At 34.3% G+C, this 25,570-nt stretch overlaps 2 protein-coding genes across 2 annotated transcripts; one reads left to right on the top strand and one right to left on the bottom strand.

Annotated features, from left to right (window-relative positions):
- The first annotated feature begins 211 nt into the window (after nt 1–211).
- LOC129911804 (uncharacterized) lies at nt 212–1,158 on the top strand. The gene is made up of 2 exons (XM_055989747.1): nt 212–672; nt 785–1,158. The coding sequence occupies exons 1-2, from the start codon at nt 516–518 to the stop codon at nt 1,096–1,098; spliced, it is 471 nt and encodes a 156-aa protein (XP_055845722.1). The 5' UTR covers nt 212–515; the 3' UTR covers nt 1,099–1,158.
- A 5,258-nt stretch (nt 1,159–6,416) lies between these two features.
- On the bottom strand, nt 6,417–23,305 carry LOC129910938 (NPC intracellular cholesterol transporter 1 homolog 1b). The gene is made up of 10 exons (XM_055988543.1): nt 23,145–23,305; nt 22,856–23,074; nt 19,103–20,049; nt 18,654–18,955; nt 17,754–18,436; nt 17,304–17,686; nt 17,076–17,239; nt 7,490–7,599; nt 7,271–7,425; nt 6,417–7,209 (listed from the first exon to the last, which is right to left on the bottom strand). The coding sequence occupies exons 1-10, from the start codon at nt 23,149–23,151 to the stop codon at nt 6,478–6,480; spliced, it is 3,702 nt and encodes a 1,233-aa protein (XP_055844518.1). The 5' UTR covers nt 23,152–23,305; the 3' UTR covers nt 6,417–6,477.
- Nucleotides 23,306–25,570: the final 2,265 nt, after the last annotated feature.

Raw genomic sequence — 25,570 nt, 5'->3', positions numbered from 1 at the left:
CACACATAATCTCAGTAAACTATAAAAAGTACATCGCTTACAGGTATCTCTTCTTTCCAAGGTATACATATAGTCGTAGCCTTCCCGGAATATTTCGCACAAAGCTTATGAATGAAAATGAACCTCTGCTGCCTTATATTTTATGAGAATAACCCTACAACACGCAAACATCCAACTTTTTCCTTTATGAGCTTTGGTGAAACAAAGGGTATAGCTATCTTACCCCGTCATACCTCACATTTACTCTATGCAATATTCCATATGATATAGGAGAGGATAGGAGGACTATAAAGACAATAAAGCTAGGCAAAATGGAAAACTGTCCTCCAAATGTCAGTCTTCCGTTGGGTGCTTCCACATGAACACGATACAATCCACATTTTAAGTCATCGTCGCGTCGTCGTCGTTGTTGCGTCGGTCGTGGGTTGGTCCGGTTGTGCGGTGTTCTATCACAGTGTTTTAACCGTTATAAACCTCAGCGGGTTTAAATAACGTCACATTTGTGAGTGACAGTTATGTCTAACCTTAGCCAAAAGGCCGATGATGACGACATAGAAGAGGAGCACAAACGAAAGGTCAAAGCCGAACTTCCATATCTCTTCGAAAAGGAGCTAACACAAAATCAGAATAAAAGGATTTACATTGTCGATGAATTCATTGCTACCGAACGAGGTAGGTATGGCCGTATGGGACTTTAAGTAGTAGAGTAGAAGCTAAAAGACAAAAAAAAAATCTCATCTCTATGCAAAATACTATGCTCTCCTCTGTTATATATATTTTGCAGTGACGCCCATCGAGGGAAAGTTTTATTCAAAATTCAATGATGCACACATCAAGGGCATTACAGAAAGACAGTGTTTCTGGAAATTGACTAAAGAAGAGCGTAATGGATCAAAGCTGAAGCTAGAGTTTCCTGTTTTAGAAAGTCAAATGTATGGATGGATGCCGAAGAACGTCAGCAAGGTGGCATTGAAAAGGATCAACTATATACAAGCACCAAAACTACGTTGTCCCATGACAATCCATGGGGAGAAAATAAGCTCGGAACGAGTGACTGAGAGGACGAAATTCGCTGGAGAACGATTTAATTTGATGTAAATTTAAAATGTGTGAATGTGGAAAAAAATATACAGAAGGTGCAATGAAACTGAAAACAAAAACAGGAAAATATTATAAATAATGAAAACAAAAGGCTTACAGTCATCTTTTTTTATTTTGATACAACTTTGTTGTTGAATATAAATGTTTTTTGGACTAAGCTAAAGAATTAGATAGCTTAGAATTTATTGAACTTTTAAGGTTTTAAAGTTTGTTGCAAGGAATTGAAAGGATCTCCAATTTATTATTTCACTGGTTAACAAAATTAAACTTTTTTTTTTGTTGCCGAAACAAAAATATACTTTTCGGAAGGTTTTCGGTGTGCTTAACTCAAATCCGAAGTCAAAAAAAATTAATCAGCTCTCGGTTTTGAAATATTACCGTTAGAAAATGCAGTACTTCGGACCTTATTCTCTTATATAAGGAAAATTGTTTGAGCATATTTAGTAACGGATTTTATAAGAACTATTTTCCACCTTTTTAAATCCGTTTAAATCTTTCCGATATCTTTTTTACTGTCCGAGATATCCTCAGTTGTTTGGTATATTTTATAAATTTCATAACGTTTTATCTCCTTTATGATATATGAAGCCAAACCCACTTACTTCATTTTAAGATATTTCGGGCAATACAAACGATATTGAAAAGATTTAAACAGGTACAGATGGCAAACAGTTCTTATAGAAACCGTTACTAAATATGCTTTGACAATTTTCCTTATACAAAAGAATAAGGTCAAAAAAACTCAAAAAAACGTTTTTTTGCATTTTTTTTAACGGTAATATCTCAAAAACGGGAGCTGATTAGTTGTTTCGAGTTCAGAACACCGAAAACCTTCAGAAAAGTATATTTTTGTATCGGCAACAAAACCCTTGTAAACCAGTGTTATTTACGACTTTAATTTGTTGGTACAGTTCAGGAGAACTGTGATTCATTAGGCAAATACTTTCTTTTTGAATCTAGATTTCAAAGAAGTAAAATAAAGTGACAATATGCCTAAGCCAATGTTTCTAAAATATTTTATTAGAGAGTAACTAAAGCTCGACATGTTAAGATTTTGCCAATAATTTTTTTTTTTTTCAAAAATCTGAGTTCAATTACCATTCTTTCAAAAGCCCTTCATTCAATTTACTTAATTTTAATTTTACAAATGTGACTAAGCTTTTGGCTTTTCAAAAATGTGTTTTTAAATATTGTAGGTGTTGCCGTTGTGTTCGAATATTTTTTTTTGTGTTTGAAGTCAATTAATAAGAAAATTGCATCTATCGCTTGAATGATGGAAGATTGTCCCTCACTCCCCGTATATTTTTTTCCCTTGAATATCCTAGACAATCTTTTGGCATCAATAAATTTATGAAATTTAAGAAAAATTTTTGATAAAATTTTTTTTTTGTTCACAAAAATCTTCAATTAAATTTAAATAAATCAAAACGGCAACACCGGGTATTTTTAATCTATAGACTTTAAAGTATTTTTAATTACCGACGTTTGAAAAAAAAGATCATCAAAATCTAAGCTGTTGGGGTCCCTAATATTGCTATAATTTTTGAGGTTTAGTTACTCCATTATAAGTTGAACATTCACATTTAAATATGATCTTCATCGATCACATTTACATTAAATTTAACTAAGTTTGAGTGGAATCACCTTATTTTAAGCGGATATCATCTTTTTTTAAGGTGGTAAAATTTGATTTGGGCAGCATCTTATTTTAAGGTGCCCTTTTTTTCTCCGTGTATTTATAACTACCCCCCAAAAATTAAAAAAAATTTGAGTATATTATTAGTCTTTTCTTTTGTTCTTTAATTAATTAATTAGGTTCAAGTGAATAGGCCCAATTTATTGTGTGATTTGTTTTTTACACCCATCAATTTGGGCCTTGGTCCTTACACTGAAACTTCATAAAAAGCCACTCTTAATGATTACAATTTCGACGGACCAACTTAATTTTAATTTGTTTAAGGATTTTTTTTTTGAAGCAACGAAAAGTTTTTCAAAAAACGTTCCACGTAAGTTTCTTTGTAAGTTCTTTTAAATTAAAATAAGGCTAGAAGTTCAATCTGATGTTACCATTTTTATTATAGGAACTATGTGGCAACACTATTGTGTGGAAAAACTGTCCCATTACTAAATTTGTCATACGTCTTTGTAGTTTGGTCAAATATTTCTTTTTTTAAATGGCCAAAAAAACAAAAAAAAAGTATGAGGAGGCCATATATGTATTTCGCTGTTTTATAGCATTTGTATTGAGTTGTCGAGTACTTAGGTACTTGTATTTTAGAGCTGGCACCCGACATTTTCACAGGATTGTAGCTCCACCTTAAGACGCTGGTAACCCTACGCAATCAAACTAACGAATGTTTTGATTTTGTGGAACAATTGAATAATTTGTCACACAGTGCGTTAGTAAGACATTATTTTAAGTTATTTTCAAATTGAGCACAATGACAATATTCAAAATACCATGTTATAAATACATATTTATTTCAAACTACGCTTCTTTTGAACAATTGAAAATGAAGTTCATTTTTTAAAATCCTATTCAAGTACTACAAAAGGACTACATTTCGAGTAAAAAGGATTAATCAATATTCACCATTATTGGTTAAGTTTTGGTTTCGTTTTTGTGTAAAAACAAAAACACCAAACAATTATGTCTCTGTCAGTCAATATTCTATTTGACATGTTGTTGTTGTTTTGAAGCAATACTCACTACTTAGCCATTCTATTTGCTAAGCTGTTTCTTTTTTTAGGTCACAATATCAAATGAACAATCGATTTTAAATATCATTCATAGCATAAATCATGTAACCAATGAAGACCAAAGGATTTCATCAATTATTTGATGGCATGTTACACGAAATACTCTAATCAAATTTTTGTAATGTGCAGTGTCCTCTGTACACAACTCAAAACCAACAGTAATGTGGTTTTTGTCTATGGATACAAAAAAAAGTTTAAATATTATTAAATATCATTATCATAAAACGTCGTTTGACGCCAAAAAAAGGGAAAGCATTTTTTACTTGCCAAAAAGGTTAAGGATTCGTAAAAAATCGATCTGGAGATAACAATCAGATAATATGATATTACGATGATAGAGAATGCGATAAAAGTGGATTTCGCAGTTCTGTCTGTCTGTTTGTGCCTAACTCGAGTTGCAACATAAACCACTCCTAAAGCGATTTACTTCAAACTTCCTAAAGGCAAAGTTGAAATTTTGAAAATTAACGGTACTTGCCATTCGATCACAATTAAAAAGGTTGTTTCACTCAAAATCGGCTCTAAAGATTTTGATTTACAAACAACATGGGTGCTTACTAATAAAGTGCTTACTTTTTTTTTCGGTTCACCATAATTTTTCTATTGCTCTTAAAATTAACCCCCGTGCCGCCTACCGTCACAACTCTATTCTTTAATATTTCTAACTAAAATTTTTCAATGTTAATTTTGAAACCCTTCTTGGGTTGAAAAAAAAAACATTCCGGCCGATAGTTTCAAATTTTTTAACTAAAAAAAACCATTATTCGGTCCGCTAGGGTTGCCAGACCCCTCAAACATGTTATACTTTAAAATTTAAGCAATCAAAAGCTTTCAATATAATCCTTGTTTTTATTTTAAACCCTCCCAAAACTGTATAACAGAACTTAACATTACGTCTATCAATGTCCAATTCCAATATAATTGAACCTTCTACCGTATAAAATAATTTTAATTCAGCGTAGCATTTGCTAAAAAATATGAGCACATCCCCAAAACGTGAAAAATGAAATGCACGACTGGGGTCGCACGTACTTGCTCTTGCAGTTCAAAGCACTTTTATGTTAGTCTACTTGTAGATTTTAAAAGCTGGATCTAAATTTTAAAAAAAATTGATATTGGGGAAGAGCCGACATTTAGGGCAAAATTTTGTTAAATGAAAAAAATTTTTTTTTGTTATTTGACTTTTTTGAGAAAAATAAAAATGCAGTTTTATTGCCACTGCTTTAAATATTACGTATACAAAGTTTAGTCAAAATCGTTAGAGCCGTTTTCGAGAAATTCGTAATATCGTATTTTTTTGTATGGGAGGTATACGTTCTAAACGAGATATAAAAAACAAAAAAAAAAAACCAACTTTCAGAATTCCATAAAAATCATCTACACCAAATTTGAAGAAAATCCATCCACCCGTTTAGGCTGTGGAAATGTGTACAGATGGACGCACAGACGCACAGACGCACGGACGGAATTGCGAGACCCACTTTTTCGGAATTCTCCATCATCGTAATGTTGGTTTTGATTAAAACCCTTAAATTTTTTTTTTCCACACGAAACCAATACTTGCCCTATAGAGCAAGTAAAAAGTTGTTTTGTAAACCAAAAAAAAAATCCAGTTTTCATTTTTGTTCATGTTCAAAAAACTCAACATTTTGAAAATTACATAATTAAAAAAAAAAAATTAGGCATAACATATTAATTTTTTGTTTATGTTTTGAGTTCTTGTTCACGGGGCCAACTCTGTAAACGCCATTGTGAATTACACTACTTTTTCCACTTGCAATAAAGTTTATAAAATTTTCTAAAATCTAAGAACTCTCATTTAAAATTTGGACTACCCTTTATTTATTATCAACTCCTGATGGGTCACTGTGGTGTATGTGTAACTGTTCTTATTAAAACATTTAAACCGTTATTAGAAATTGGTTTATTCTTGAGCCATTAAAAAAAATTTAAATTAACGACTAGTTATTGTGAATGAGAAGTTACTTAATAAAATTGTTTAGTCTGCATTGCCGACTTAAATAAACGTTCACAAACTTTTTTCACCTTTTACATTATAATACAAAATTATGGAACTCATAACCATAAATATTTTTAACAGTTTTCCCCAGCATAAGCGAAAACCAGCAGCACGAAAAAACTCTTTATCGTGGACAACAACCTTTATTTGTTTTTCACCAATCACAGGTTCAATCTACTTCCAGGATATTCCGCAGTGGCACTAACAGCCAATGCCTTTAATATTCCCTTCAATGTTCGAACTCTTCTTATACACAAAGGGAAGAAAGGACTTTGAATAATTCGGAGTGGTACTTTTCATCCCCATCAGTTTTTTTTTTTTTTTAGTTTTTCCACAGCACCCGATTAAGGGAGAGTTTTCCACTTCCGCTTTCTTATACCACAACTCCAAACCATTTCAAGTGTTTTTAATTTTGTACTAAATGTAAATGAAGACATCTGGATAAATTCGACCACTTAAGTTATAGGTCCTTAAAAAAATAATAATAGTGACTTACCATAAAAGTTTGATTTTTTCCAGTAAAACTTTCAAAAAATATTCTTATCAGATTTATTACTTACAAAATACAATTATCAATTATTATTCTTAAACAAGTCTTACAATAATGTTTGTTTTTCTGGCTTAGAGAGTGGGCCAAATATGCTCAACACAACTGGCAATAATATCAAACCATGTGCTGCCCCTATCAGTACGATGCCCAAATACATTCTGAAGTAATAAATATGAAATATTTGTGACTTCGAAAATGCCAGTACAATTATTCCAGCAAATTTCGTTAACGTAATTCCCGATAAAACACTACTTCCGGTCACTGAAAGTGCTTTGGTAGCTCGTTCATTTGTCGAACCTGTGTAATTTTTATACGATCTAAGAGTGTGTGCAACAAATTCGACTCCAATGCCAACACACACAACTAAATTAACCAATGAGACTGCATTTAATGAAATATTCCAGGCCCACATCATTCCTCCCATATTTATCAGAATCAAAAGAACTGTTATGAGAACCATACACGAAGATATGACATCAAATCCAGTTATAACGAAGGTAACCAAAAATACAGCTGCCAAGGATAATCCCAAGGCGAAAATTGTGTCATCCCAAATTGTTAGATATTGTTCGTAGTAAACGAAAAATACACAATACGGGAAGAACACAACATCAATGTCATTTTTCTTAAACATGTCCTTAACTTCATCAGCAACTCGATTGGCTTCTCTCAAAGCTGTGTAAAATTGCTTTGAAGTAACGGAAGTGGTGGAAAATTGCATGAAATTTGTATCACGGATGTGACTTTCACCATTTTCATCAAGAGTGTATATTACAGACTGTAAATATAGATTTAAAGTTTAAAAAGGACACAATTTGAGAGGTTTTTATACAACTTACATCGTAGTAGGAAGGTCGTCCAGCTTTCGCACAATCTGCATCAGGCAGATCTGAGAGAAAGAATGGAATGTATTTGTTGAATGTTTCTGGTGTTGGTCGAAGGCCATCTTCGGAATATGATCGAGGACAGGTTACACATTCCTCTGCATATGAATCTGGGGGAACGAAATAATATACACATTAGATTTTGTTGTAAGATAAAATCAAGATTGAACTTACTGCTAGCACAAAAGGTTCCATCAGTTTGATTCACTTTGCAACATGTTTCAATACTTAGCCAGTCAATGTAGTCATCAATCCATGATGCTGCAGGACGTGCCAATTTGGTGCTTAAAAAAAAAAAAATTAAAATTTGTTATGTCCGTTAACTTTATAGAGCAAGAGCCCACGACGGCCAGACCTTCGTTATTTTATACCAGCTGAAAGTTTGTCTGTGCATACCCCCCATAGAGGTAAGAACGACCAGGGACTTTTTAATTCTGGGTTGTGGTTACTTTGGCAGGTAAACGGTACTAAAGGTGTAAAAAATAGGACCTTACTTTCGTCATAGTACACCGCTTCATCTTTTTATATTTTCTTAAGGATAACTTCAGAAGTCTAGTCGTCCACTGCCAGACACCTACGGCGGTTGTTTCCCCCTGCCAGACACCCCTAAACTTGCAAAAATTAGGACCCTACTTTCGTCATAGTATAATAGCTAAATTTTATATATGTTATTTGGGGTCCTATGAAAAGATGTTACCTCAAGAGCCAGACAGTTTTGATGGTTGCAACACCTTGCCAGACACAATTTTCTAAAAAATTACGCAAAATAAAAAAAAAAATATTAAAAAACGACGGCAACACTTACAGTAACAAATGATACTTTTTTCAAAAGCCAGAATTGTACACTTAATTTTAATTTTTAAATCAAGTCATTTCAATCAATAGAGGTGAAGTGGTGCCATTTATTACCGACAAAACGATATACATCAATTTCAGAAAATGTCATTCTTTCTCTGTTAATAATTCCAACAAAGTTGTCTCAAGAGTTAATGAAGAGTTGTCATGCCCATCACACCAGGAAGCAGATACGAAGATAGTATACCATGCATGTAACATCAACAATTCATCAAAAATAGTTATAAGAACTGCTGATACCGATATTGCGGCTATAATGCTTGGTAACATGCATCACCTCAAAAGTGATTCGATTGTTTGGATGCTTACGGGTACTGGCAATAATTTAAGATATGTGGACCTAACTAAAATACATGCACAGTTGGGAGTGTTAGTTTGCCAGAGTTTACCTGGATTTCATGCCATCACAGGTTGTGATTTTAATCCTGCGTTCTTCAGAAAAGGAAAATTAAAGCCATACAAGAAATTAAAAAAATATCCAGAGTACCAGGAAGCTTTCAAAAACTTCGGGAACAGCGAATTAATTGAAAATTTAGATCCTCAACAAAAAATCTTTAATATTATTCAAATTTTACCATTTGGAATAATGCTCATCTGAAAAATCCAACCACATATCAACCAGACAATAACGGCTGGGTATTGAAAGATGACAAATACCAGTTTAAATGGTTTGAAGGGGATCAACTACCAAGTTATGTTAGTGATTCATCTTTTCAAAGGACCCCAAATAACATATATAAAATTTAGCTGGTATACTATGACGAAAGTAGGGTCCTAATTTTTGCAAGTTTAGGGGTGTCTGGCAGGGGGAAACAACCGCCGCACGGTTGTCCAAAATGACTTATCTCGTTGCAAAAATCATAACTTTTGAACGGATTGAGTTAGCGGTACAATTTTTTTTTTTATTTGAAGGACATTTCTAGGGCTGTTATACCAATGAATTTCAATAAAATTATTTCACAGGGTGTTTCGGAATCATCGGCCAAAAACAGATTTTCTTTAAAAAAAAAGTTTAAATTAAAATTGGTATGCCATTTTGTAGAAATCACTAATCCACATTTAAAAACAAAATTTCAAAAAAATACAATGTCCCGTTTTCGAAAATTTAATTTTTCAAAAAAAAATTTCAAAATTTTTTTAAAAATCCAAAAATTATTTTTTTTGAAATTTTATTTTTGGCTTATATTTGAGTTATATAAGTGCTTCTTCAAAAAAAGTTTCGTTGAAATCGAATAAGCCGTTTCGGAGAATATCGGATTTAAAAAAAACCGTTCTATGGCAGGTACCGTTAATAATGATTTTCCAAAAAAATTTTTTTCATTAGAAGATAGACCTTGTTTTCAAACTTACATTTGAATTTTTTAAACAAAATCGTTGGAGCCGTTTTTGAGCAATTACAGCTTTACTGAAATTGGTGTATGACAAGTACCGTTATTTTTGGCCCAAAAAAATTAATTCCAAAAACACCTCTGGAGGGTCTCCAAAAAATGCTACATACCAAATTTGAAGTCAATCGGTCCATCCGTTTAGGATGTAGATCCTTATACAGACAGACAGACAGACGGACTTCCGGGACCAACTTTTTTGGCATTCTCTATAATCGTAATATCATGGAAAAGTGTAATCTGAACTTTTTTTAGATGTGAATTAGTGATTTCTACAAAATGGCATACCAATTTTAATTTAAATATTTTTTTTTTTAAGAAAATCGGTTTTCGGCCGATGATTCCTAAACACCCTGTAAAACAATTTTCTTGAAATTCATTGGTGTAACAGCCCTGGAAATTTCCTTCAAATTAAAAAAAAAACTGTACCGCTACCTCAATCCGTTCAAAAGTTATGATTTTTGCAACGAGATAAGTCATTTTGGACAACAGTGCGCCGTAGGTGTCTGGCAGTGGACGACTAGACTTCTGAAGTTATCCTTAAGAAAATATAAAAAGATGAAGCGGTATACTATGACGAAAGTAAGGTCCTATTTTTTACACCTTTAGTACCGTTTACCTGCCAAAGCAACCAAAACCCAGAACTAAAAAGTCCCTGGTCGTTCATACCTCTATAGGGGGTATGCACAGACAAACTTTCAGCTGGTATAAAATAACGAAGGTCTGGCCGTGTCGTGGGCTCTTAGTCTATTAAGGATATTTGGGAATTCGTGTAAATTCGGAAAAACTGAATTCATAAGCTTAAAAGAAAACGTTAAGTTCATACACAAATTTTTTTTTTCTCAAGATAAAATAAGGGTTAGGGTTAAATTCTGAATGTGCCAAAATTGGATTCCAAAATTCTGTATTCCAAAAAATTTTTATTTTAAAATTCAGTTAATTCAAAATTCTTTATTTTAAAAATCTGTAAATTCAAAATTTGTAAACGAAATCTGTACAAAAAGTGCAATTTTTCTTTTATTATTTACGGAGTTTTAAAATACAGATCTTTTATATTTTCACTAGCAGAACTTTGAAGTATAATTTCCCATTTTAACGGAGCTCTCCCCAACAAATCTGCATGTGGCTTACAGCTATTGCAATGAATGACATACCTTGTTCTTGATAACTTATTTCGCTCTCATTAGCTTAAGTTAGGTTAGTTCATCCTGATAAAAATTGAAAGCAGAATAATGCCTAATAGTAAATTGTTAAAATCAAATAAAAATTAAGATGTTCGGAAATACAGAATTTCGAAAAGCAGAATAATGAATTTGCAGAATTTTGGATTTCCTAGGAAGTTTTAATTCAGATATAGAATTTAGGTCACAATAGAATTTTGGAATACAGAATAACGACCCTTGGTGTTATAGTTGAACTTTTCCAAAGCCAAGTACACCTTCAATCAAGATCCTTCTTTCTTTCTTTTTCAAACAATTTAGTTCAATGTAGTACATTGTACTGCAATGTTCTAACAATCAAAAATAATCGAAAATTTGAAGTCTCATTCCAATTACCTATTTCATCCACTGTTTTTAATTTGATTATTTGTTTTCAAATGGCGTGCTTTTTCATTTAGTCTCACCATTTAGTGGACATTATATATGTAAGAATGAGAATATCAGTGCTGGAAATTAGGAAAAAAAAGTAAAGCTTTATGTTGGCTGGGTTGAGAAGTTTAAGTAATTCTATAAAAATATTTTTTGCCAGAATTGTATTTTTTTTACAAATCTTGAGAACAAATAAACTGACATGAGTAAAAAAGTCGTTCGGGACTGGGCACGTTCGGGTTACAAGTGGGACAAATTCAGGACATGTTCGGCAGGTTTGGGGTATATTCAGGACACGCTCAGGAAACAATTAAGTTTAGATATAATACATTTTTAAAATTATAAAAGAAACTTTTACCTATTAAAAAAAATAGCAGTGTTTTTTTGGTAGCTCAGTGCTTAGTTTAGTAAAAAATTTTGCACGGAACAACAACAAATGATTGCTAGTGATAAATAGAAGTTTTTTTTTCTTGGTTACAGCAATAAAGGATAATTAATAAACAAATAAAAGTAGTCGTTTGTCATCGTTAGCAGCATAAAATGTTTATTCAGTATTTTATTCAGTAAATTACTGAGTACCAAAAAAACACGGCTAATTTCATTTTGCTATAAAAGGGTGACACCACACCCAGATTATTTAGTTCGTTCGTGATCGTCGTCAGGTCAACATCAAATTTAGGGATTAGGTGAGTAAAGATATGGTGAGTAAGGATATGGTGAGTAAAGAAATGTCCGGGACACGTCCGGGACATGTCCGGGACATGTCCGGGACATGTCCGGGACATGTCCGGGACACGTCCGGGACATGTCTGGGACACGTCCGGGACATGTCCGGGACATGTCCGGGACACGTCCGGGACATGTCCGGGACGTGTCCGGGACACGTCCGGGACATGTCTGGGACACGTCCGGGACATGTCCGGGACATGTCCGGGACACGTCCGGGACACGTCCGGGACATGTCCGGGACACGTCCGGCACATGTCCAGGACATGTCCGGGACATGTCCGGGACACGTCCAGGACATGTCCGGGACACGTCCGGGACATGTCCGGGACACGTCCGGGACATGTCCGGGACACGTCCGGGACATGTCCGGGACACGTCCGGGACATGTCCGGGACACGTCCGGGACATGTCCGGGACACGTCCGGGACACGTCCGGGACACGTCCGGGACATGTCCGGGACACGTCCGGGACATGTCCGGGACACGTCCGGGACATGTCCGGGAAATGTCCGGGACAAGTCCGGGACATGTCCGGGACACGTCCAGGAAATGTCCGGGACACGTCCGGGACATGTCCGGGACACGTCCGGGACATGTCCGGGAAATGTCCGGGACACGTCCGGGACATGTCCGGGACACATCCGGGACATGTCCGGGACACGTCCGGGACATGTCCGATACACGTCTAGGACATGTCCGGGACACGTCCAGGACATGTCCGGGCCACGTCCGGGACATGTCCGGGACATCTCCGGGACACGTCCGGGACATGTCCGGGACATGTCCGGGACACGTCCGGGACACGTCCGGGACATGTCTGAGACATGTCCGGGACACGTCCGGGACATGTCCGGGACACGTCCGGGACATGTCCGGGACACGTCCGGGACACTTCCGGGACATGTCCGGGACATGTCCGGGACACGTCCGGGACACGTCCGGGACATGTCCGGGACATGTCCGGGACACTTCCGGGACATGTCCGGGACACGTCCAGGACAGGACCGGGACATGTCCGGGACACGTCCGGGACATGTCTGGGTCACGTCCGGGACATGTCCGAGACACGTCCGGGACACGTCCAGGACACGTCCGGGACATGTCCGGGAAACTTCCGGGACATGTCCGGGACACGTCCGGGACATATCCGGGACATGTCCAGGACACGTCCGGCACATGTCCGGGACACGTCCGGGACATGTCCGGGACACGTCCGGCACATGTCCGGGACATGTCCGGGACATGTCCGGGACACGTCCGGGACACGTCCGGGACATGTCCGGGACACGTCCGCGACATGTCCGGGACATCTCCGGGACACGTCCGGGACATGTCCGGGACATGTCCGGGACATGTCCGGGACACGTCCGGGACATGTCCGGGACATGTCCGGGACACGTCCGGGACATGTCCGGGACACTTCCGCGACATGTCCGGGACATGTCCGGGACACGTCCGGGACATGTCTGAGACATGTCCGGGACACGTCCGGGACATGTCCGGGACACGTCCGGGACACGTCCGGGACATGTCCCGGACGTGTCCCGGACGTGTCATAGGAAAAAGGGGCGAAGATCGAAGGAGACTGCCAAGATAAATTTCTAATTTAAGACAAATTGTAGCTCCCAGAGCAAGTCATTTAAGGGGGGAAATCCCTCTGGAATTTTTTATTTTTGCATTATTTTTTTTTTTTGCGTAAAAAATTTATTTATCAACCGAAGAAACTATTTTCAGTGGTTTTAGCCTTAAATGAAGCCTCAAAAGTGCCTAGATAGTCCCTAAACCAATGCTCTCCGAACCTACCATAGTACGAAAACGAAAACTTTAAACGCATTTTTTTCGAAACTAGTTTTTTTCCGCGCCGTGCAATGTAACTCAAAAACTAATGAAGCTATCGACTTGAAATTTGAAGCAAATTACTCCTTAACTTATTGGCCACAACATGAACCTAAAAGTTGAATAAAATTTGTACAGTAAATATTTTTTTTAACTACTTCTTTGTAAAAAAAAACATGGTTTTTTTCGTTTTTTTGATTTCTAATTTTTATTTTTCATTTAAAAAAAAATAAATTTAGGTTCATGCAATGCGTACTAATATCATCTAACGGAAAAAAAATTCCTTTTTGATTTAAGATGATTTCCTGGACCTGTGCATTGCACGGCGTAAACTAGAGGCGTCAACTTTGAAAGGCTCGAGAGCCGCCATTTTGTTATTTTTTCATTTAAAAAAAAAAAAATTTCAATACTTAATAATGTCAGTAATATCTTGTCTTTTTCCAAATTTCAATAAGTGCTTTCAGTTTTTCATAAAAAAATATTGAAAAGGGTGTCGTCCGGAGGTATTTCCCCCCTTAAGTATACAAACGACTAACGTAATAGTCATATAAAGTATGAAAAATTCTTTTTGACTTCTATGAGGCGAACAGATCGGTCCCCAAATTTGCTGCCCCTAAAATCTGCCGCCCTAGGCTCCAGCCTACTCAGCCTTCTGATAAATCCGCCTCTGCCTTCAATATAATATTATCTGGTTGCAAACTTAAACTGCTTTCCAAACTACTAACAGAGTACTTTACAGAATCGGCGTCGATTTATTCCAATGCTTTTAAGTGCCCTATAGAGCTTGAATAGTAGGTAAGATGTGAGTTCGATTCGAAACCCCTTAATTCAGAACCCAGATTTTTTTAATACCGCCTTTAAATTTTCGTTTTTGTTAATAGCCGTGTTTTATTGGTACTCAGTATTTTACTGAGTTAAAATTGTATGCTGTGAACAAAAACAAACGATTACATTTATTTATTTTTAATAATCCTAATAATAAAATGTATACACTGAGGGAAAGAACGCAACGTAAAATGTGAAATGTTCGACGTTGATTTAATGTGGAAAAAATTAACATGAAACTTCTTCAAAATAAAATTGAAACAACGTAAGAATTTTTTTTATTTTTGTCGGATTTCAGCTTCTGTTGCATTTTATCACTCTAATTTTCAATAGTGAGTAAAGCATTCGCCTAGTAACCCAAGAGTTGTAGGTTTGATCCCCATTCTTCTTTTTTTTTTTAATAAATTGATGCTTTTCTTTTAAGTTGAAACAACTTTGATTTAAAGATGTTTTATAACGGTAAACCACTTTAAACTAACGGTGTTCTACTTTGATTTTAAAATTTTCGTCTTCAACGCAAAATCATTCCGAAAAATAGTTGAATCAACGTGGTTTTCGTTGATTTTAAGTTGTTTATTTTCCCTCAGTGTAAGTTTTAGAAAAAAATTCTCTGTAAACCAGCAAATTAAATACTTTTGTTTATCATTTGTTATTGTTTACCGTGCAAAATTTTACTGAGCTAAGTACTGAGTTGCCAAAAAAAAAAACACGGCTAATATCGTTCCATAAAATCCTGGTTTTACAAAATCCCGCGGATTTTTACTGTCCCATTTATTAAATCCTCTTTTTTATACATAACTCCACTTTTGGAAACCCAAGGTATTCTATTTAAAAAGCTCTTTTTCAATTTAGGAGATGTGTCTACGCCATTTTCAAGAAAAAAAATCTTTTTGGAAAAAATTGTAATTATTTCTTTTTATAATTGATGGTTCAACAAAGACATCGAAACATTTTTCTTAGTTCTTAATTTACCTTTTATTTCATAACGCAGATTGTTTTTTTTACCGACTTCCAAAAAGGAGGAGGTATTCAATTCGTCTGTATTTTTTTTTTTTTTTTTATGTTTGTTACCGCATAACTTTGGACAGAGTGGATCAATTTTGAAAATTCTTTTTGTATTGGAAAGCTAGTGGCTGCAATGTGGTCACATTTCAATTTCGTTCAGTTTAAGCCATTGAAACTATTAGAAAAACCATAAAACCCCGTTTTGAATCATGGAAGTCGGTTTTGTTTTTTTGATAAAAATGATTATTCGATTATTTTATCAAAGTTTAAAAAAAAAATTCCCAAACGACTAAACTGATTTCGGATCCATTTATCCATTACCATTTGAATATCAGAAAATAATTTTTCAAAACAATGAACTGGATTTTATATTCAAAAAAGAATAAAATGTTGAACCAACAACTTATTTCTTTTAAAACCAAAAGTATCAACAATAAAATTGTTGTAAGATGAAAATATTATTGAAGCAAGAATTGAAGTCTTAACTTAATTCAAGAATGCATTGTTGAGTAAAAAAAAGAATTTTTTTTCTCTGAGTGAAAAAACAATTATTTCTAACGCAAAAATGGAAATTGAGAAAATTTTAAAATTAATAATTCTCTGCGAATCATGACATAATATGTAACTTTCTGACACATATTTAATTGAAGATAATTTTTCAAAACACATTAAAACCCTTCACATGTTACGGGTGGGACGTTGAGAGAAAAATTATATTTCACAAACTTGTAGCTGAGCTTTTTTGCAAAAAAAGTCATATTGCAATGTTTTCTTGTATCACGCACTATTAAGAAATAACAACAAATTTTAGAAAGATGCATTAATTTTAGTCATATAAATCTCAATTTCTTCTCTGTAGGATACCACCAAAAACCCTTATTTATTAAATTTTAAACTAATCACTCCAGTCGGTTAGGCTGTAAGCTCCAGATAAAAGGAGACAGACAGATAAACAAAACTCAGGTACCAAGTTTTTTTCCATTCTCTATCATCGTACTGCTATGTCTGATTGTTATCACGAGCTCGATTATATTACAAACCCTAAACTTGCCCTTTAGTACCCATATACCATTTGGTTACCCACACCTCTAATATAAAAATACATGTTTTATTGTCCACTATACCCACCGAAACGAAAAATAGTAAATTTAAATAAATAATACGTATACGCCCAGGTGTACCTAACATTAAAAATCATCAGCAAAAATTAGAACCACTTAAGATACATCGGGGACATTATTGACAACGATGACAATGATAACAAAGATAACAACACTGACAACAATGATATTGTGGATAAAAAAAATTGGTTATCCGATTCACACAGAAATACTCCTGATGCGAATAAATTATAATCAGCATTAGGTTTTTCGACCTGCAGCCAATGAATGATAACAGATATCATGGTCATCTACAACTTCTCTCATATCTTAACTTACTGCCGCGAAACAGACCAAATTACACGGCTACACCAAAACCATGATTGGAATAACATCGACCTTAACCTTAAAAATAAAATATCATAAATAAACTTACATTTCCGGATATCTCGATTGGATATAAAGCTGAGTTGACATTGAATCATTATTACATTCAACACCACCGCAAATCAAATTCTGATGATTCCTTTCTGAGTAATTCAAACCCGGACCAAGTACCCAATAAACTGGTGCCCCAGTTGATAACAATTGAGCCATAAACTAAAAAAAAGATAAAGGTTTTGTATTTGTGTTTCAATTTTATAAAATATTTCTCTCTATTTACCTGAAAGTATTTGACAACATGCGAATCTTTTGGCATTGATAATTCCTGATCCAAACCAAGTTCAATAGATGGTACAATCATCAAAGAAAGTGCTGTGACTACGGTGAAAATGATTAAAACCGAAATTTTGACAATCTTTGACATTAAAAATGGAGCATAAATGCTAGTGAAGAATTTCTCAAGCAAACTTGTATCGTCATCATGATGCGGTTTTCGACTTGATTTGATGCAACATAACAAATCAAATCGTCCCGATTCAAAACGTCTCTCATCCAAACTCATCATTGCAACAAATGCAGTGATTTGGAATAAGAAATCTAAAATGATTGCAACAGCAGCGTACATGGCAAACGTTTTGACAGCTGGCATATCAGCGATGGTACCTTTTTTGAAGTTTATATAAAATTGATTAGCTTCTATAAAATTTCTATAGTGACTTTCTGGTCTTACCGATAGCAAAACAAGCAAATTCCGAAAGTGCAGTCTGTAATATCGAAGGTCCAATTCGACCAACAGCTTCCCCAACCGCCTCAGGAACTGTCAAGAACTGTGATCTATCCAAACGATGATAAGTGTGAACCATAATGAAAATATTATCAACTCCCACAGCCAACACCAAAAACGGGATAACCTCAATTGCCAACATTGTCGTTGTCACATCCATATAACCCCAAAAACCCAAACTGCATACAACCGATACCATTACAATAAAGATTCCACCAACAGCCAAGACAATCTTAGATTCCTTGAAAAAGTTCGAACAACTTCGAATTTTACCCAATGCAATTGCCACATAGATAAACATCACAGCATAACTGATAACAACTGTCAGAACTTCACCTTCTGACAGTTCGACTATGGCATCTTGAATTGATCGTTCAGCACTGAAGGCAATGTCCATTTTATCGTTGGTATAATTTTTCATAAAGTCAATGAATTTTTTCTCCCATTCTGCCGCTGGTTTTGTGGCTTCTTTATCGACATAGTTTTTGACTAAGAAGGTTATTACAAGTCCCGTACCAAGACGATAGTCTTCACTTTCACCAGGGCCAGGCTTAGGAATTCCACCGACAGCGACATTTGGTTCGATTGGGCCGCCATATGGTGCCAAACATTTGTCCAGCATTGGTACTCTGGAAGAAAGTTACAAAGCGTTACTAAGCGTTACATAGTGTTAGATAGTGTTACAATAGCATTACAAAGCTTTAAAGGAAGGTATTCTATAAGGCTTTGTAATGCTATTATTTCAAATAAACGCAAATTACAAAGCGTTACTTAACGTTACATAACGTTACAAGCTTTCAAAAACCGAAAAGACTGTTCCTTAAGATTGAATGCTTAAAAACTAACCTCAAACACTCTTCCAATTGATTCAAATAGTTCACCGTTAGCCCGTCAGGTCCTTCATACTCCTTCTCGAATTCTTGCATGTCATTCTTATAGTATCCAAAAATCGATTGTACCAAACACTTGTCAATTATAGGCTTCTCTCCTGGATACAAAACTGGAGCTTTGCAAATTTTGTCCAGCCCCAGACCTTCGGCCATTCCAATGTCTTGAATTTGTAGCTGTAGTTGAAAAACTTCTCGCAAGAAATCTTTTTCGAACGCTGGTCCGAAACGCATCTCTCCGGCTGATGTAATGTGGGTGATCTGAAAGTAATGTTAAAACGTTAAATTTTTAGACTTTTTTTTAAGAACCCTACTCAACAGTCAATTTTGCTTCTATAAAGCTTTACAGATGCTACTTCAGCTTCTGTAAAGCTTTATAGAAGCAAAATTTTTTATTGTATAACTTACATAGTCCATCTTCGTAGGCTTGATGAAAAGTTGATTAGTCCGATAGAATGGTTCAAAATGAGTATCGAAATAGTTTTTCGCCTGACGTGTTGGACTCTCTTCGCCAGACCAAAGTTCAATAGGGTCTGTTGTGATTTTCATGTAACGCACTCCATAAGCTAGAACTCCAATGGCCCAAGAACATATAGCCAGAATCAAAATTGGGTTCTTAGCACAAAATGTACCCCAAGCTCTGAAGAGTCTATATAACAAATGATTCATAAATCCAAAGCCTCCGCATATCCAGGGTAGTTTGAGATTTTTCATTCGGCAACAACTTGTTGCGCCTAAAAACACCACTACAATAATGAAAATACCAAGAACTACCGCCACTATGAATGTGACACCATTAAGACCCCAAATTTGAAAGCCTTCATCTTCAGCTTTCGGAATTTCACCAACCGGGCAAGATTCTTCACAATCCACACAGGAGCATTTGTGTGAGCCTGGGAATGAACTGCCACAACTTAAAGCTGGTCCCAGGTAACGTCCAGGTTCGGTTTCATCCAAAAATTTGTAATTAATTGGAAATGGGACATATTCATTTGTCGACTTGTCACCCATAAAATTAAACCATCGCTGATGGCTGCATGTTAAAGCATCATATACACCACAAGCTAGATCCATGGCTGGACGTCCGGTGGCTGTGTGAATAACGTTCTTGCAACTGTCATAGACTTTTTCGGTGAAGCCGTCATCAATCTTGTATTCAACAGATTCAACGTATTCTTCATTGATGACTTTGGGAACCAGAAACTCACTTTGATTTTGAGCACATGTCATGGCACAAATTGACAGTCCCATGTTTGTGGCGCATGTTGGGCATCGGCCAAATATACCATCAGCTTGTGACATACCATTGTCCATTGTAAAGATTTGTTCATCATCACAGCAAAGTTCAATCGGTTCTTGTAAATGAAGAAACATACAAAATAATTAACAAATAATTGTCATAAAATATTCAAGTAAGAAAAATGCGGTATTGCAAAATTTACAATCCAAAAGAGAGGGGAAGTTTCTCTGATTCTCGATTCCCGATTTTACGGTAATAATAAATTTTCTGTAAAGCAAATAAGCTCCAAAAGCTAGTTATGAATTATTTCCGAAAATTAAATATCATATTTTGTTAAAATGGATTAATGAATTTTTTGGAAGCTTTGTATTTATATATGAATTTCTTAAGAATGGCATAAAAAATTTTGTTTGAAACATTTTTGAAAATTTTTATTTGAAAAAAAAAATACAATTTTCTAAAAAAAATTTCAAAAATTGTTTTTTTATGCAAGAAATCTAATGGCATTAATAAATAGTAAAAAAATGTGTTTTGTAATTTTAAACACAATTTTTAAAACTTTTATACATTCCTTTTAAAATTTATGATAGAATTAAACCACAATTATATTTTTAATTATTATAAAAACTTAAAAATTCTTAACAACTTTTATCATGAGAGCAAGTATGACCAAGCCGTGAAATTTATTTTTGTATTGAAATTTTAGCATGTCGAAATTTTAAGTTGATTGGAGCAATATGTACGTCACCTAGAACGTTTTATACCAAAACTTTAAAATTTCAACCCACCCACCCTTAAATTTGTACATTAGTGAAAAATTTAAATCAAAAGAGTTGAGGTCAGAATGCGGAAAACCAAAATCCTGAAAACACAAAATCCCGAAAATCCAATATCATGAGAGCTCAAGATTTATGAACGTTCACAAATACGGTTGAGTCAAACTCCTGATATCCGAAATCAATAAAACCCGAATTTCGGAAATCCAAAATGCAGGGAACCCGAAATCCAGAAAATCAAAAAATCCGAAAGCCCGTAATTCCAAAAATAAAAAATCCAGAAAACCCAAAATCCCGAAAAAAATTTTCTTTAGTTTTTCTGGATTTCGATCTCGGAAAATGGATCCTAAGTTTGAAGTAACGAAGAGCACATCCAGGTGAAAACATGCAACGTGAAATGCCAAATATGTAAAAAAAGCATCCAAACTTAAAGAGAAAAACAATTAGGGCCAATTTTTCAATAGTCAGATAAACCTCAGATAGAGCTCATTCCTAGGAATAAAAGTTTTTTTTTATATTGACATTTATTCTTCTGATAGTCTAACTGATGATTGAAAAGTCAGGGCTTAGTGTGTTTTTTAATTTTTTTTTGTTTTGTTTTTGGGATTTTAGCCTTTCTGGATTTTGAATTTTCCAGATTTTGGGTCTTCAGGATTGTGGGTTTTCCAAGTTTCAGATTTGCGGGGTTCTGGATTTATGGGATTATGGGTATTGTTTTTTTTTAAGTTATTTTACTTTTTTATTTCCATTTTTTTTCTTAATTATCTATTATTTTTTCAGAATTTTGTCCTTTCTGGATTTTATTTTTTAAGGATATTGCATTTTTACATTTTTCCTACGTTTCCGTATGTAAATGTTACCAAAAATATTTTATTATAAGGAAATTCCTTACAAGAAGTTCGTTAAAAACTTTTTCAATACGAGCGATCAGTTAAAAATTACGGACACATTTAAAATGCTATTGAAAAACTGGTGTTTTTGATTTACCTATAAGATTTTTTAAAATACCAATAATTTTTAACTAATCGCTCGAATCGAAAAAACTGTTATGCTCTCGTGGGAAATATTTTTGTCTAGAGTCGAATTTTCTCAAGTGGGCCACCTAAAACCGAGTTCTCCAATTTGATACTTTTTTTTTGCATATATTGGAAGATTTATCTGTTAAAAATAATATTTCAAAGTATTTTTGAAAAATTTCAATTTTGTTAAAAGTTATAAACAAATGAAATTTTTCAGGTCTTTTTGTTAAAATGGCTATATCTCAGTAATGAAATGATAAAAATAAATAAAACTTTATACACATATTGACATTTGTACACACAACAATTTACTTAAAAAAAATTAAAAAAAAATTATTTATAAATAATTGATTTTGTTATAAACAATCGCATTTTTTACTTACTTCTGGAGTATGTAGGAAAACCATTTGATTTCAATTTGAATTTTTATAAGCTTTCATTATCTGAATGAAAATTTTAGTGCAATTCATAAGAAAAAAAGTTATGCATGTTTAAACTTTGCCGCATATTTATTTTTAATAGCACTGGTCAACAAAATTGAACTTCTTTAGTTTAAATCTTTCCGATATCTCTTTTATTGGCTGATCAAAGCCCAACAAACAATATCCCTTCTATATAAAGCTTTACAGGAGCTACATTACCACCTGTAAAGTAAATTTGTTAGTCGGGAGTTGTTTCCTTTTGTAAAAGAAATATGTTCAGATTACTTATGAAATATCTTATAGCTTTAAGACTTATATTCATCTTAAGTGTCAAATATAAATGACATTAGTATTGCTACGTAATTCGTAGGTACCTACTAGACTTGACTAATATATTTTAAAAAATCTACGTAAACGTTCTTTAACACATACAAAACAATAAAGATTGACGCGATTAACAACATTGTTTAAGGATGTTATAAAAAAAACCAATAAAATCAATAAATTGTTTTCAGATAAGGCAATGTAGGTTTTTTTCTTAACGTAAAAATATGACGATTCGTATCTAATGCTTTTCTAAAGGAAATCGTTACACTTTAAAAATTATTTTTAGGCTATTCATCTTGCAACTCTCATTGGTTAAATTTTTGGAATGTACCTGATCATATTTCAGGATTCTTTTTTCAAAATATTAGAATACTTACGATCGCCTTCGCTTGGGCCACTTGAGTATTCCACATACAAAAGTGGGCATCTTTTTTTAAAGAGTTCTATAGCTCTTGTATTTTCTAGAGGTTTTGCAGAGCCATCATAATAAGTGTTTACCCAGTAGTTTCCTTCCATATGATGTTGGCCATACCAAATGCATTTGCCATCAATACACTGGCATGTAAATCCAATAAACAATATCAACACCGAAAGAACTATTCAACAAAAAAAAAATCTACTTATAGTTAACATTCATTTTTAAAAAGTCATGTATTTGAATCGTACCCTTCATCTTATAACTTTCTGTCACTGCAATTTTTAATGACAGAAAGTTAATATAAATGTTCAATAAACTTTCATTCACTACCAAACCGCGACCGAATAGTTTTGGTTTTCTTGATATTAACCAACCGCAAACACTTTCAAGACTAAAACAATAGCTAGCCTTCAGATTGTTAAGCCCCAACATTTCTTCACATGAAAAAGTGCTTATCTGGGTATTTATGATTATACTTAAAAAAGTTTTTTGATAAGATTTCTTTAACACCTGTCTGAATTGAGAATTCGATTGGCAGGATAAGAAAGTTCTACTTGCATCTTTTTGTTTTTGTAAAGTGTAAGTAATGATTGTAAATAAAGTTTTACATTGTATCAATACCGGTCATTTTATAATTGATGGATTTAATGTTTGTTAATCTAATACTTATCGACTAATCTACTACTGCAATTATAGAAAGATTACAATTTTTACCAGATAAAAACACTTTCATATTCATCATAAAGGTTTTGTTGAGTTCCTTTTGGTTGGCAACAAAGAAGAATAATGAATTGTTACAGGATCTTTTTTTGCTCTCCTGTCCGAGTAGATGGGAATTGTATTAAATGCTTTGAAACACTGAACGGTTGATGAAGGTAGAAGCCAGATTTTTCAAACAGTGCCCGATTAGCCTCAAGGCAAACTAGGCAGCTGCCTAGGGGCCCCACTTCAGCTAGGGGCCCCACTTCAGCTAGGGGCCCCTCGCCCTGACTACGAACAAACAAAGTTTCTTGGCGTTGCACAGTGGGGAAAAGGCGGAAAAAAACCCAACTTTCGGAAGTACGATTTATTTTGATACTGCACGTGTTTCTAACAGTAAATTAGTTGAAGAATCAGAAAATGAAAACTGTTTTTCAAAAAAAAAAATTGTGGGCCTGGAGATTATCGCTCAAAGTTGAAAAATAGTGAAAACTGATAAAAATACAAGTAGTTTCAAAATTATCCATTTACCGTATAATTTCAAGGTTTGAACCAACTTTTTTTGTAAATAGGCTTAAAATAAATTGGCAAACAATCTGGTACATTAGTTTAGCGAAAAAGAATTGAATACGATTTTTTTGACAAAAAACATTCCATTTTAGTGACTTTTTATGTTCACATAAGGTTTTAACTACTTCCTCTATTTGCCTCTGTTGGCGGATGGGTTTCGTTAGATAGTGTTAAATCTCAGCAATAGTTTTCAAAAAAAATCTCACCCGAAGACGCACAGTGGGGCACCTTGTATGGGAGACCGGAAAAAACTCAATTAAGACTAAACTACTGAACCAATTTTCATGAAATTTGCAGGAAAGGTAGCTAATAGCAAGACAAACCTACATCAATGACCTCCCATTGCCACGTCCACTCAGAAAAAAATTATATTAAAAAATCAGAAATCAAGTTTTTGCAGCTGTAAATGACTTACTTCCAATCGCTTTTTAAGAAAAATCAAACTTTTTTGAGTTTATTTGAACATTTTATTAATAAATACCGTTTAAATTTTACATAAATCAAAACAAAAAAAATCAAAAATTTTCAAAAAAGGAAAAATATCCAAAAACGGTAGGTATGGCATTTTTTTCAAAATTTAACTTTCTTGGAAACTTTTTTTTCCTTGGTTAGTTCTAAAATTTAAACGGCTACCAAGCCTAAACTTTTCCTTCAATTAGCGGAACATTCCATCAAATCATTCCATCCTTTTTTGGAAACAAGTGGAACTAAAGATAAGAGAGGCTTCAAATAACCAGTTTTACTGTATTCCGATTCCGATAGTTATAAATAAAATCAAAAAAGTGGCTTAGTGAAAAAAACATTTGTTTTAATAGGTAAATGTGCAATGCAGGCTTCATTAACACAAACTCCTGATCCCAACAGCGACTAAATTGGGAAAAACTTTAAAATTGTGGGTTTAAATTTTTTTTTTTGCAATCTTATCAAAAATTTTGGGCTGTTTAGCAAAACGGACTTCACATTCAGATTCAGCATACCAAAATACATTTAGAAAGATTTGTCTGGCGAAAATAGCTGCATATTTCTTTTTTGCCTTATTTTTTTTTTTTTTGGTTTTTTGAATGACTTTTTCAGATTGAAACTGCTATAAAAACCGAATACGGACGTCGTTGTACCTTCAATAAAAAACAGCTTTACATTTGTATTTGCAATAAAAATAAGAAAATAGAACAACAAAAAAAGAAGAAAAAAAATCGTTTGTAAATCATCAAAACATTGTATAAGTAAAGTATATTGTAAGTATATTGTATAAGTATATGTCGTTATAATGAACTATGACTCACATCCCATCCTGAAGGGCCCAATGCAGCGATGCCAGATTGAGGGAATTTTCTCCTTTTTTTCGGGTTTTTTGATAAGAGAAAAAGGGAAAATCGAAACAGAATAGCTCAAAATCACGTCCAAA

Source organism: Episyrphus balteatus, chromosome 2 (assembly GCF_945859705.1).
Source record: "Episyrphus balteatus chromosome 2, idEpiBalt1.1, whole genome shotgun sequence".
NCBI lineage: Eukaryota > Metazoa > Arthropoda > Insecta > Diptera > Syrphidae > Episyrphus > Episyrphus balteatus.
Note: the sequence above shows the minus strand (reverse complement) of the source record. Positions and strands in the feature narration are given on the sequence as shown.